The sequence below is a fragment of the Galeopterus variegatus genome, unplaced genomic scaffold (genome assembly GCF_000696425.1).
Source record: "Galeopterus variegatus unplaced genomic scaffold, G_variegatus-3.0.2 Scaffold1830, whole genome shotgun sequence".
NCBI classification, from domain to species: Eukaryota; Metazoa; Chordata; class Mammalia; order Dermoptera; family Cynocephalidae; genus Galeopterus; species Galeopterus variegatus.
Window position 1 is genome coordinate 78,683 of NW_007727941.1, and position 12,499 is coordinate 91,181.

The 12,499-nt window shown below is 39.8% G+C and overlaps 1 protein-coding gene across 2 annotated transcripts in view; it reads right to left on the bottom strand.

The window, feature by feature from the left end:
- SLC9A6 (solute carrier family 9, subfamily A (NHE6, cation proton antiporter 6), member 6) overlaps positions 1–12,499 on the bottom strand; it is a 54,395-nt gene that overhangs the window by 27,006 nt on the left and 14,890 nt on the right. For both annotated transcript variants that reach the window (XM_008579199.1, XM_008579198.1), the window contains exons 7-11: positions 10,143–10,248; positions 9,763–9,851; positions 6,922–7,035; positions 2,372–2,483; positions 1,197–1,350 (exon numbers count right to left, since the gene is read on the bottom strand). In XM_008579199.1, coding sequence (XP_008577421.1) covers positions 1,197–1,350; positions 2,372–2,483; positions 6,922–7,035; positions 9,763–9,851; positions 10,143–10,248 — 575 coding nt within the window. The remainder of the gene's footprint in view (positions 1–1,196; positions 1,351–2,371; positions 2,484–6,921; positions 7,036–9,762; positions 9,852–10,142; positions 10,249–12,499) is intronic.

Below are 12,499 nucleotides of genomic sequence, written 5' to 3' on the forward strand. Positions count from 1 at the left end.
GGACAGACTATATAAAATGTGAAATACTATTTTTTCTAATGAACACTATGCACTCTGGAAGCTTGGTAGCTCTTAATGTCTATGAAGTTTCAGCCAAACACAGAACAAATCTACAGACTCTAGTAACACAGGCTGCTGTATCCATGGAAACAAATGCAGAACTCTTGAGATACAAGAGAGCTCTCAAATTGAATACATTAACAAGTATGCATTTAAGACTAAGACCTCACGACCTTGGCCTTTAATTGTTAGGTTAGGAACAGTGCTGATCATAAAGATGATAAAGAATGATAATATCTAGTATTGATTAAGGTTGGAGTAAACTGGATTGTCTCTTATGATGCAGATGGAAGAAAAATTTCTGATCTGACCTGGTGAGATGGATCAAAAGCCTTAAATACATGCATATCCTTTTGACCAAGCAATTCCACTTCTAGGAATGTATCCTAAAGAAATAATGGAACAAGTGCACAGTGGTGTATACATTTAAGAATGTTCATGTTGCTACTAATATTGATTTGATCATCACATACTGTACACAAATACTGATAATCAACTCTGTACCCCATGAATATGTATAATCAGTTATGTTTCAATTCAAAAAAATAAATTGAAATACAAAAAAAAAATGCGGTTAATGGTAATAGTAATAGCAAAATCCTCAAATGGTAATGGTAATAGCAAAATCTAGAAATAATACAAAAGTCCAACAATAGAGATTTGATTAAATAAATCAGGATATATGCAGCCATTAAAATAATGATGTAAATATATTTACTAATGTAAATATCCATGCTATATTACATTTAAAAATCAGTCTAGGGCTGGCCAGTTAGCTCAGTTGGTTAGAGTGTAGCCTTGCAATACCAAGGTCAAGGGTTTGGATCCCCTACCGCTCAGCTGCCAAAAAAAAAAAAAAAAATCAGTCTACAAGAGTACCTTTAGTGTTATCCCTTTTTGTTAAAAAAATTTATAGTGCACAGCAAAAGGTCTGGACAGGTAGCCCTCAAAGCATTAACAATGTTTTTTTATTTTTCTTTTGTGTATTTAAATTTTTTCTGTACAAGTTATATACACTTTAGAAGGAAAAATGAAACATTACAGATTTGCCAAAGCTTAAAATCTTCTCATGACTAAAAGAAAAATAAACTGAATTAAAATTTAATATTAAAATAAGATCCCCAGTTACTACTGACCTTATATGCAAGCACGACAGCATTGCAGTGGTGCCACCACCAAATACCCACACAGTAAAGAACACAATCAGAAGTGTGGTGCTGAACATCATTTGTCGTGCGTAAGTGGCAGTGTCTCGAATGGCCAACGCAAAAGCCATTGCACCACGAAGGCCTACAGGGGAACAGAAGAGGTATTTCCTCAATAACTCATCACCAATGCAAACTTCATAAGTTCAGAAAAATAAAGCATGTTCCAAAAACTTAGAAGCATGTGAGCAAATATGTAATACATATTAACGTACCTAAATAAAAGGGGTCTTCAAAAAGTTCATGGAAATATTCACATTATCTTTTAATTCTTTTTTTCCACAAACTTTTAGAAGTACCTTGTGTATACAAATAGAAACATATGATACTGACATACACTGATCTTTAAAGAATTCTTTAAAATTTATTTAATTTATATACAGTAAAATTTGCTCCTTTTGGTGTCTAGCTCCATTAGTTTTGACAAATGCATAGAGGTATGTGACCACCACCACAATCAAGACAACATTTTCATCATCCCCCCAAATTCTTTTGTGCTACCCCTTTGTTGTCCAACCTCTTTGTCACCCTACCAAACACATGGCAACCACTGATCTGTTCTCCATTGCAATGATTTTTTCTTTTTGAGAATGTATTATAAATGGAATCATATGGTATGTAATCTTTCAAGACTTGCTTCTTTCACTCAGCATCATGCCTCTGAGATTCATTCATGTCGTTGTGTGGATCAATAGTTTGTTCCTTTTTATTGCTGAGTACTGTGTTCCATGGCACAAATGTACCACAGTTTGATTATCCATTAACCCATTAACAGACAAGACAAGTGGGTTGTCTCCAGGTTTTGGGAATTATGAATAGAATTGTTATAAACATTCACTTACAAGTTTTTTATGTAAAAATGTATTCATCTTTATCTTCCTAACTTTGTGTGACTTATTTCTCAACCAAGGATTTGGACCCAGAATATGAAAAAATTCCCACAGTAGGGAATGGGACACTATAAAAAGAATTTTCTATTTGAGGATGCAACTTCAATGTTTAAAGGAGTCTTACATTATCAGTATAACATCTCAGTTTGAAATCAAGCTGGCATACGTGTTGTGGATGGTTTCTTGGGTGGGCAAGAGAGGAAAGCTATAACTTACCAGCAAACATCATCATATGTTGAAAATTTGATCCAATCTTACTTCTTCTACCCAAGTTAAGTAAGAGGGACAAAGGGTAAATATTGGCAGCTCTTCCCAAGAAAATAGCAATCTAGAATTATTAATAAGTTAAGGATCATTTATTTTCACTATTATTATTTAGACTATACATTCAAGATAGTGAAAGACTATCTTAGGGAGCTGGGTTTCTAACACACAGTCTCTTAATTCCATTGTCTAACATAGTGCTGTCCAATAGAACTTTCTGCAACAATGGTGCTGGCCTAAGTAACTTTGGAAAAGAGTCGAGTGTGTAAGACTAAACGCAAAAGCAACTGCACAGAAGCATTATATGCTCATTGTTTCCCATGGGAGTACTGGTTAACAATTCTGACACTGTTATACATATATACTGGAACTGAAGTTAAGTAAATGGATGACAGGTAGTGGGAACCAGGTTTCTCACCGTTGGAGTAGGAGTTTACAGTTCAGCAAGGGGAGGAGGCCAGAATGATCCATGTGGCAATAGATTAGAGTTGGAGACATCAGTATAAATTCATTTTTAGCTTAACAGAGATACAGATGGTTACATAAATATTTATAGACGTATGTATATACATGAGTTAGAAATATTTATAGATGTATATATACACATGAGTTAGTATATACATATACATTTCTTTACTCTGCAGCTAAGAGGGCCTAGAAGCAAGGACATCCACTAGAGCCAAGTATACCTAATGCCCAGATATGGGTTTTTAATACCATTCTCCAATAAAAGGAACCCAGGCTCTTTGGGAAAATGGTCAATTCTCAGGCTAAGGCAGAAAATATACAAGATGAGCCCAAAGCATCTTGTAGTTCCAGAAAGTAAGAAAATGCTCAAAAAGAAAATCAAAACACACAATGATGGGGTATGTCAAAGGGACCCAGGAGCCCACTGAGAGAGCTCCCAATGGCCAAAGCTGAAACAGTTTGAGCAAGAAAATAAAAATGATATATTGTATTATAACTCAAAGTATAACATAAATATCCATAAATTCATACTGATATAAATAACTGCATAAAACAATAAATGGACAAGAATAGATAAATCTTTTGTGTGAAGAATTCCAAATAATTTTGTAGCTACTCTGTCCTTGAGAAGGTGGAACCTAACTCCCTGCTCCTTAGTCCCAGTCCCTGGGCATAGTGACTTCATTCCAAGTAGTACAACATAGAAATGGGGGGAAAAATGAGTAACTTGCAATGGAGAAACCCGACAAACACTATCTCATCTAAGTGATTAAGACTAACATGAACATTATTAATAGGTGTGTACCCTTGATATGACATGATGAGAATGGCACTTTACCTTGGGGGGTCTTCCTCCCAAAGAACACATAACCCCAGTGCAATCATGGAAAAAACACCAAATTCAAATTGCAGGACATTCTACAAAATACCCGGCCAGTACCCCTCAAAACTCTCAAGGGTCGTCAAAAACAAGGAACATCTAAGTAACTGTCACAGCCAAGCAGAACCTAAGGAGACATGACAACTAAATGTCATGTGGTATCTTGGATGGGGCCTTGGAACAGAACAAGGACATTAAGAAAAAAGCAATGGGAATCTGAATAAAGTATAAACTTTAGTTAGTAATAATGTATCAATATTGGTTCATTCATTGTGCTAAATGTACCATGCTAATATAAGATGTTAATAATAAGGGAAACTGGGTATGGAGTATTCGAGAACTTTCTGTATTATCTTCATAACTTTTCTGTAAACCTCAAACTATTCTAAAATTGAAAATTTATTAAAAATAGTTATTCCCTAAGAAAAATAAAAGAAACCAACAATAAAACATGTGGACTAATGTGTCAGCAACTGCTAGTTCTCCCCAATATCTATTCTTCCTTTCTTCTGTAGTAGCAGAGACTCCTCCCTCCCACCCCGATTTTTATCTGGGTACACAGCTACCCACATAAAGAATATAATTCCCAGCCTCCCCTGCAGGTAGGTGGAAGCAATGATGTTAAGTAGAAGTGATGTGCACATATTCTGGGTCATGCCCTTACAGGCAATTGGCAGACACAGGGGTGAGCCACCTTGGAACACAAGAACAAGAGCCTCAAGGATAGTAGAAAGCAGGTTGCTTGGGTCCCTGATGACTTTGTGGAGCAGAGCTGTCACACCGGTTCAGACTTTTACATTAGAAAGAAATAATCATAAACTTCCATCCTGTTTAAACCCAGATTCATGTGAGCCTTTGTCACATGAAACCAAAACTATATCCTAATTGGAATAGCTAGAAAGAGAATAACTTTCTTCTGTTAGGAGTCAATTTTCATGGGAGGATTTTTTATTGAGGAACTTCAATTCCTAACAGATTCAGAAACCTACAGAGAATATCTGACCTTGTTTCCGGATTAAGTATAGTGGATCAAGCCACTTGACTGCTCAAACATTTCTCCAAGACTAGCAGGATATGAAGTTATTGATCTCATGGTTGTATTTCAACTAGGGTTCTTCTCTTAGTAATTAGGACTTCATCGTTTTTTCCTGAAGTTCCTTCTCAGACTAAGACTCTACAGAATAGTATTGCTAACAGAGATCCTACTTAGTTTTAATTTTTTAAAAAAAATTTAGCTAATCTCTTTGGCAGAATCTTCATCCTGAAGCAGGTTTAATATTTCTTTTGAAAATCCCTTATTCAAACATTCCTCTCTCTGACCAGTCTCTCCTTCCATGTTTTGTGTTCAACTATCCCACTCTGATCATTCTTCCACTTCACTGGGACCTCCAGTCCAAAGATCCCTCCACTTTTTCCTCAATCAGTCCTCTCCTTTCTTCACTACCCTCCCTATCCACGTTAATAATACTCTTTCCAATATCCTACACTTGCTTGCCCCTTTGTTTTCACGGCATCCACTTGACAAAACCCCAAACCTGGATGGACCCAACTATCTCTTTTCTCCATGCTTACAGCTAAGAACTGGACAAAGTCATACAACAGGGCAGAACAGTTCTATTGCTAGTACCTATTCCTCAAACTCAAAGGGGTCCCTGCTTACTGTTCAGCAATCCTACTGCATTTCTTCGGTCAGCTCCCTCTCCCACTCTCTACAACTATTTCACAAATCTTCTCCACCTTCCTCAAAACTATGACCTGTGGATGGAAGCCAGACTCCAAGATGGTCCTCAATGACCACTCTCTCTCAGTATTGTATTCACACCCTTGTGTAGTCCCCGTCCACACTGTACCAGGGTTGGTTGTGCGACCAAGAGAATATTGCAAAAGGCACGTCACTTCCAAGATTAAGTTATGAAAGGCACTTCTGCTTCCATCTGGGTTCTCTCCCAGCTCATTCACTCTGGGGGAAGCCATGGTGAGCTGCCCTATGGAGAGGGCCATGTGGAGAATGGAAGCCTCCTGCTGACAGTCATGTGAGTGAGCTTGGAGTGGATGCTCCAGCCTCAATCAAGTCTTAAATGCAGGCCAGCCAAGAGCGCAACTGCAACCTCATGAGAAATCCTGGAGCCTGAACCACCCAGGTAAGCTGCTCCAAGAGTCCTGCCCCTCAGAAACTGTGAGAGATAAGGCATGTTTGTTGTTCTAGCTGCTAAGTTTTAGGTTAATTTGTTATGTGATAGATAACCGATACACCACGCAAGCCCCTACCTCCCTCTCAGCAAGTAACCTCACCTCCTACTTTACAGATAAAAATAGAAGCCATCAGGCAGGAGCTCCCTCTTATAAATGCACCTTTATCTCTACATAGCCTATCCTCTCCTGCAACGGTGGACCTGTCACTCTTCCCAGTGGAGGCTGAGTCCTCTCCACCTGCTGTGGAGTCCGTCTCCTCCTGCTTTCTCATGAGGCTTATGCTATCACCTGCTCTCTTTTGTATACTCAGCTTCTTCCAAGAGGGAGAAAAAGAGGGAGAGAAGGGAAAGAAAGCAGCCTCATTTAACCTTTCCTCCCCTTCACCTACTGCCCTCTGGCACAGACTGCTACCTAACTCCCTAGTGTCCATCCTCTCCTTCTTCCCTTTAGTAATAGAGGACAGTTTTATCTTTGGGGGTTAGCAGAATGGCAGGACACTTTTCTGACTTTTCTGTCAACATTATTTGTGCAATAAACAAAAATGTAAATAGAATAGAATAAAATTAACAGAATAGGATAAAGAGCTGAAATCCTTATGTTTTGCTCATAAGAAAATTATATATATTTAAATGTATTCATATCAACCACATCCCCCAAACCACATAAAAATCTCCATTAGAAATAGTTTTCAAAAGGGCCGGCCCGGTGGCGCACTGGATAGTGCGCCGCTTGGGAAGCGCGGCGGCGCTCCCGTCCGAGGGTTCGGATCCCACATACAGACCGGCTCCCGCTCACTGGCTGAGCGAGGCGCGGGAGCAACACCGAGGCTTGCGATCCCGTTGCCGGTCCCCGGTCCGGTACGGGGGCAACACTGAGGGTTGCGATCCGTTGCCGGACACGAAAAAAGACAAAAAAAAAAAAAAGAAATAGTTTTCAAAATAGAACACATAATAAAGGATACAAATGCTCCAACTACAAATGTTGGGTTAAAGACATGGTTCTGGAAGGTGAACAGTGTGAGTCCCATGTAGGAGAAGATGAAATTCTCTGCTAAGAAATTGAGAAGCTCAAACAACTGAAACGAAATTTTAAAAGATTAGTCCAGTAAATAAAGTTACATAATTTGAAAACATGAGTATTACTAAGATAATGAAACAGACACTTCAAATACATAAAGTTCATGTATACAACTGGAAATATATGATTCAGAGGGGAGTGAATGTAGATATGACATTTCTAGTCCCCCAGAAAAAGCCAGAAAGGTTGCCCCTTTACCTCCCCTAATCAGCTTCCCTTCTCCAAATCCCCCTCTTCACTCCTTCTCCTCTTCTTCCTCCAAACCCTGTCAATTATTTATGTATTTATTTTTTTGGAATATTCCTTGTGTCCCTGCCACTGCCCTTGTCTAGCTTTCATCACTTCCCGCCTATAATGCTGGATAAAGGACACTAACTGGCTGCCTCTTATTTTCCACCCCACCCAACCAATGAATCTCTCTAAGAATGGCAGATCAAGATAATTCCTTCCTCACAAGCTATATGATCCAGTTCAACTTCTTTTATACTGGCATAGAGTTCTTCATGGCAACTCTCGTTGATCACTGGCTTGCCGTATGACTTCACTTTCCCGTGGGTCCTCCCCTTCATTTAGAAAGTAAGCATCTTGAAGACAGAGCTTATGCATTATAATCCTGTAGTCTGCGGACTCCCCTGCTGCCCACTCACCCCCACCCTACTCACATCATGGCCTCATCAAGTGCTACTAACATGGCAGGTGTATGAACGCATTTAAGGCCCCCCATAAACCAGTGTCCCTCTGGCCATCACAGTTATCTAGCCCCGCTATTTATAGGAGCCCTCTGCCCCATGACAAAAGGACAGTGGCTCAGGAGTCAAAACGTCTGGGGATTTGAGCCCTGCCTTCCTCCCTTGCTAGCTGTGGGGCTTTGGGTAAGTTAGTTAATCTTTTTAAACCAGGGTTGTCTTCTTACCAAACAATGGTATAATGGTAATAAAAATAAGTATATATTTAATTTTCTTTAAATGGTTTAATAGACTATTATTACTACTTACTTGTTTAATGATAATAGCTAGACTTTATCCAGTTTTTACTATGCACCCAATACTATACTAAGGATTTTACGTGCATTATCTTGTTTTAATCTCACAACAACGTAGTGAGTTAGGTACTATTATTATGTCTATTTTAAAGATGGCAAACCTGAAGCACAGAGAAGTTATGTAACTTGCTCCTTTCCACACAGCCAGCAAGTAGTGGAACCAGGATCTGAAACAATACAATGACTCCAGAGTCCCAGCTTTAATTCACAACACAAGGGCTGGCAAACTTTTCCTGAAAAGGGCCAGAGAGTATATATTTGAGGCTGTGCAGGCCACAAGGTTTCTGTCACAACTACTTACTCTGTCAGTGTGCACAAAAGCAGCCAAAGACTACACATCTAAAAAAAAAATGGGTGTGACTGTGTGCCAACAAAACTTTTTTCCAGCCCTTTAAAAATGTAAAAACCATTCTCAACTCACAAACTGGCAAGGGCCAGATTTGGTCTGAGGGCCAGTTTGCCAACCCCTGCTCTACACTTGCTGCCTTCTTTTCATTCCTGTCTCTATCTGTATTGCTTCCTCTAGGCCTTTCCAAATCCTCCCCATCCTTCTAGGCACGCCATTTCCTCTATGATAGCGTTTCAGCTCATCAAGCCTCAAACCATTTACCTCCCTTCTCTGATGTCATGTATGGTGTATAATCTGAAGCACACAATCTAGAATTCCTATTAGTTATTTTTTTGTTTTTGTTTTTGTTTTTAGTGGATACAAGCTTCATATCACCAACAAGACTAGAAGTTCTTACCCTGTTTTTTATTCCCCACCCCACTACTTAGAAAAATGCTGAATGCCCCAGCTGATTTTTTTCTCTATAATTATTGCACTAAATTAATTTGTAAAAAGGATTTGTAACCCCAATGTATATGCTTGGGGGCAAAGGGGGGTAAGCCTAAATCTCTTTTGAAGAGTTGGGGAAAAGCATAGGCCATAAACTAACATTTGTGGCTCCAAAAGAAAGAAGAAAAAGTACCATTGTGCCAGCTTTATTTAGCATTAATCCTTTCTGGGCTAATTTCACTATGTTCTAATCATTTGGCAAAACTTAAAGCTTCTATTTCTCACTACAACCATAATAAAGTACGTAACTGTTGCTATTGCAGACATTATATTTTGTTCATGTATTTGTCCATATATCTCATAAGACTAGAAAATTCTATGCCTATTTCCTTTATAATTCCCTTCAGGTACACTGCACAACTAATCATTCAATACCATATGAAGCCTGACCCCTGATGTTTCTGGAAACAGAGCAGCTTTGCAGGGCCTGCATGAAGACTGAAGGAAGTTAATCTTCTCTGTATCACCCAGCAGCAGATCTAGTCAGATCAGAAGTTAATCTTATCTATATCACACAGCAGTAGTTTTACTCACACCAGAGTGAGCTTCGAAAACATTCCTCTTAAAAGCCATTAGATTAGGACGACACTAAGAGAAAAAGGAAGCTGATTGGCTAATAATTAGAGCCACAATAATAATAACCCCTGGCTATTCTGCTGACCTGTCTCCACCCAAAAAGCTGTCACCCTTCAACTTGCCAATCCCTTCTATTTCTAAAGTCAAAGGAAGGGTAGACATCATCTTGAACATATCAAAGACTATTTTTAAGGGAAAAAAAAAAAAAAAAACAAACCTGTTTTGTTGAAAGAAGGAAAAGTTTATTCACAAAACAAAGTTTCTCTTACCTGTTTAGTTCTATGTTGAGACTCAGTGGACAAATTATTGTATGTATAATGTGCTTGTGTGATGCCACAAAACAATACTGCAACCACGCCTGTAAAGATAATGAGTTCCAAGTTCACATAAAAGGATGGTTCCCAATTTTTATACTGAGGCTCTTATTTTACAGAAGTAGATTACATATGCCTGGTATTGAAATTTTATTTGTGACTTACTTTGTTGACAGGAACCACTTCCACTGGAAATCTTTTTTACATTCCTAAGTGACAGCCTAAATCCCAACCATAACAAGCATGATCCAATACTAAAAGAATTGATCCACTTGTAGAAGTGGCTCATGGTCACTCCTTATAAGGGTTTACAATCCAAGGAGAAAGTAACCTACCCGTGAAACCCCATGCTTCAGCCAAGAGGAAGGTACTCCAAGACATCAAGAAGAACAAGCCCGTCTCCAACAACTGGAACTCCCGTAACTTGGTGAACTTTGTCACGTGAGACTGTTAAGGTTGGTAACAAGATGTCGTAATACAGATGTGTGACTAGAAAAAATTGTCCAAGCAAGGCAACCATGAAAGCAAAAGAAGGGTTTCTGGCCTCTCTAACACAATAGGCACAGAATAAGGAGGCACCAAAGTCAAGAAACTCTTTAAATGAGCTTCTTACTGGGGAGTCAGCTGCCTTCCCTTTGGTGAGGACGTCTTACAGCTTAACTACCCCCAACTGTTTTACAGGTATCACACACCTCACAAGCAACCAAGCAGTAAATGACAGGTAGAAATGGAAGCAGCAGGTCAGATATACAACATGCCAACTCTGACTATTAATTTGTGACCCAAAGCAAGATAGCTTCCACAATTATAGCAATTTACATTTATAAAAACACATCATTTCCATGAGATTTCACATTTATTTGATCCTCTAACACCTCTGTGATGTAGAGCATTCGTTCCATGATGAAGAAACTAAGGCACTTCATTCACTTATACTTGTCTAAAAAGTATTTGTTAGGGCCGGCCCGTGGCTCACTCGGGAGAATGTGGTGCTGGTAACACCAAGGCCATGGGTTCGGATCCCATATAGGGATGGCCAGTTAGCTCACTGGGTGAGCCTGGTGCTGACAACACTAAGTCAAGGGTTTAGATCCCCTTACCGGTCATCTTTGGAAAAAAAAAGTATTTGTTAGGGCCGGCCCGTGGCTCACTCGGGAGAATGTGGTGCTGGTAACACCAAGGCCATGGGTTCGGATCCCATATAGGGATGGCCAGTTAGCTCACTGGGTGAGCCTGGTGCTGACAACACTAAGTCAAGGGTTAAGATCCCCTTACCGGTCATCTTTGGAAAAAAAAAGTATTTGTTAGTTGACAGTGGAAGGGCCTGTACCGAGCTCTGACAAATTTCAGGCTAGAATCTAGAGTCACTTCAACAAGTAGTACTACAACAAAATGATTACAAGATATACTTCCTAACTTCAAGGATCCTGTAATGGGGAAGAGATACTATCTGTCCTGGTTCCTTCTTCAGAACTCACCTCAGTTCACCTGTAAAAAGCCATAAAGGAAGTCTCTTCCAGCACAAAGCTGAAGTATACCAAACGAAGAGATCCTTGAAAAAGAATAATGTATTTGTTTTATATAAAAGTATCTTAGACGGTTTAGAGCTGGAAACTCTTTAGAAATCATCTATTCCCATTCATTTTTCCTACTGTCATCACCCTCCACTTTCCTACACTGAGATCCAAAGAGGTGAAGTGTCAAAGCTTCTATCATGTTTGTGTCTGCCACTATACTGCAAGCTCCAGGGAGGCAGAGGCCATGTTTGTCTTGTTTATCATTGATACCCAAAGCACAGCATCTGGCACATAGCAGGCAATCAAGAAATTTCATTTGGGGCCGGCCCTGTGGCTCACTCGGGAGAGTGCGGTGCTGATAACACCAAGGCCAAGGGTTCAGATCCCACATAGGGATGGCCGGTTAGCTCACTGGGTGAGCGTGGTGCTGACAACACCAAGTCAAGGGTTAAGATCCCCTTACCAGTCATCTTTAAAAAAAAAAAAAGAAATTTCATTTGAATGAACACAAGAATAACTTGTCCAATACTTCTATCAGCTAACTAGTGGCAGCACCAGGACTACAACCTTGTGAGTAGCACAAGGCTCTAGGCACAAAGTTTAATATGAAGAGAGCTAAGATGAACTTTTATATATCCTAACCCGGGACCATATTCTGTTCATTTGGCATCATGGTTCTACATGTCCTATTTGTCCTGTTAAACAAAGAACAAAAGTCTGCCAGTCTTACCATCAGCACAGAACAGCCAGAGGCTCCTTGGAATATATCTACCTTCACATCAATTTAATCTACAATCTTAAGATTCACCTTCAAAGGGATACTATGTCTAATTAGGCTCTTGTGTGATAGTTTTAGGGCACCAAGCCTTACACAAAAGAATGAAATTTTTAAATTTATTTACTGGCAAAGATTACTGCTTAATGTTCTCAAGCCAAGTACTTGGTCATCAGGTTAATAATTGTAACACATTGGGCCGGCCCGGTGGCGCACTGGATAGTGCGCTGCTTGGGAAGCGTGGTGGCGCTCCCGTCCGCGGGTTCGGATCCCACATACAGACCGGCTCCCGCTCACTGGCTGAGCGAGGCGCGGGAGCAACACCGAGGTTTGCAATCCCGTTGTCGGTCCCCGGTCCGGTACGGGGGCAACACTGAGGGTTGCGCGAAAGCTCTTTCAA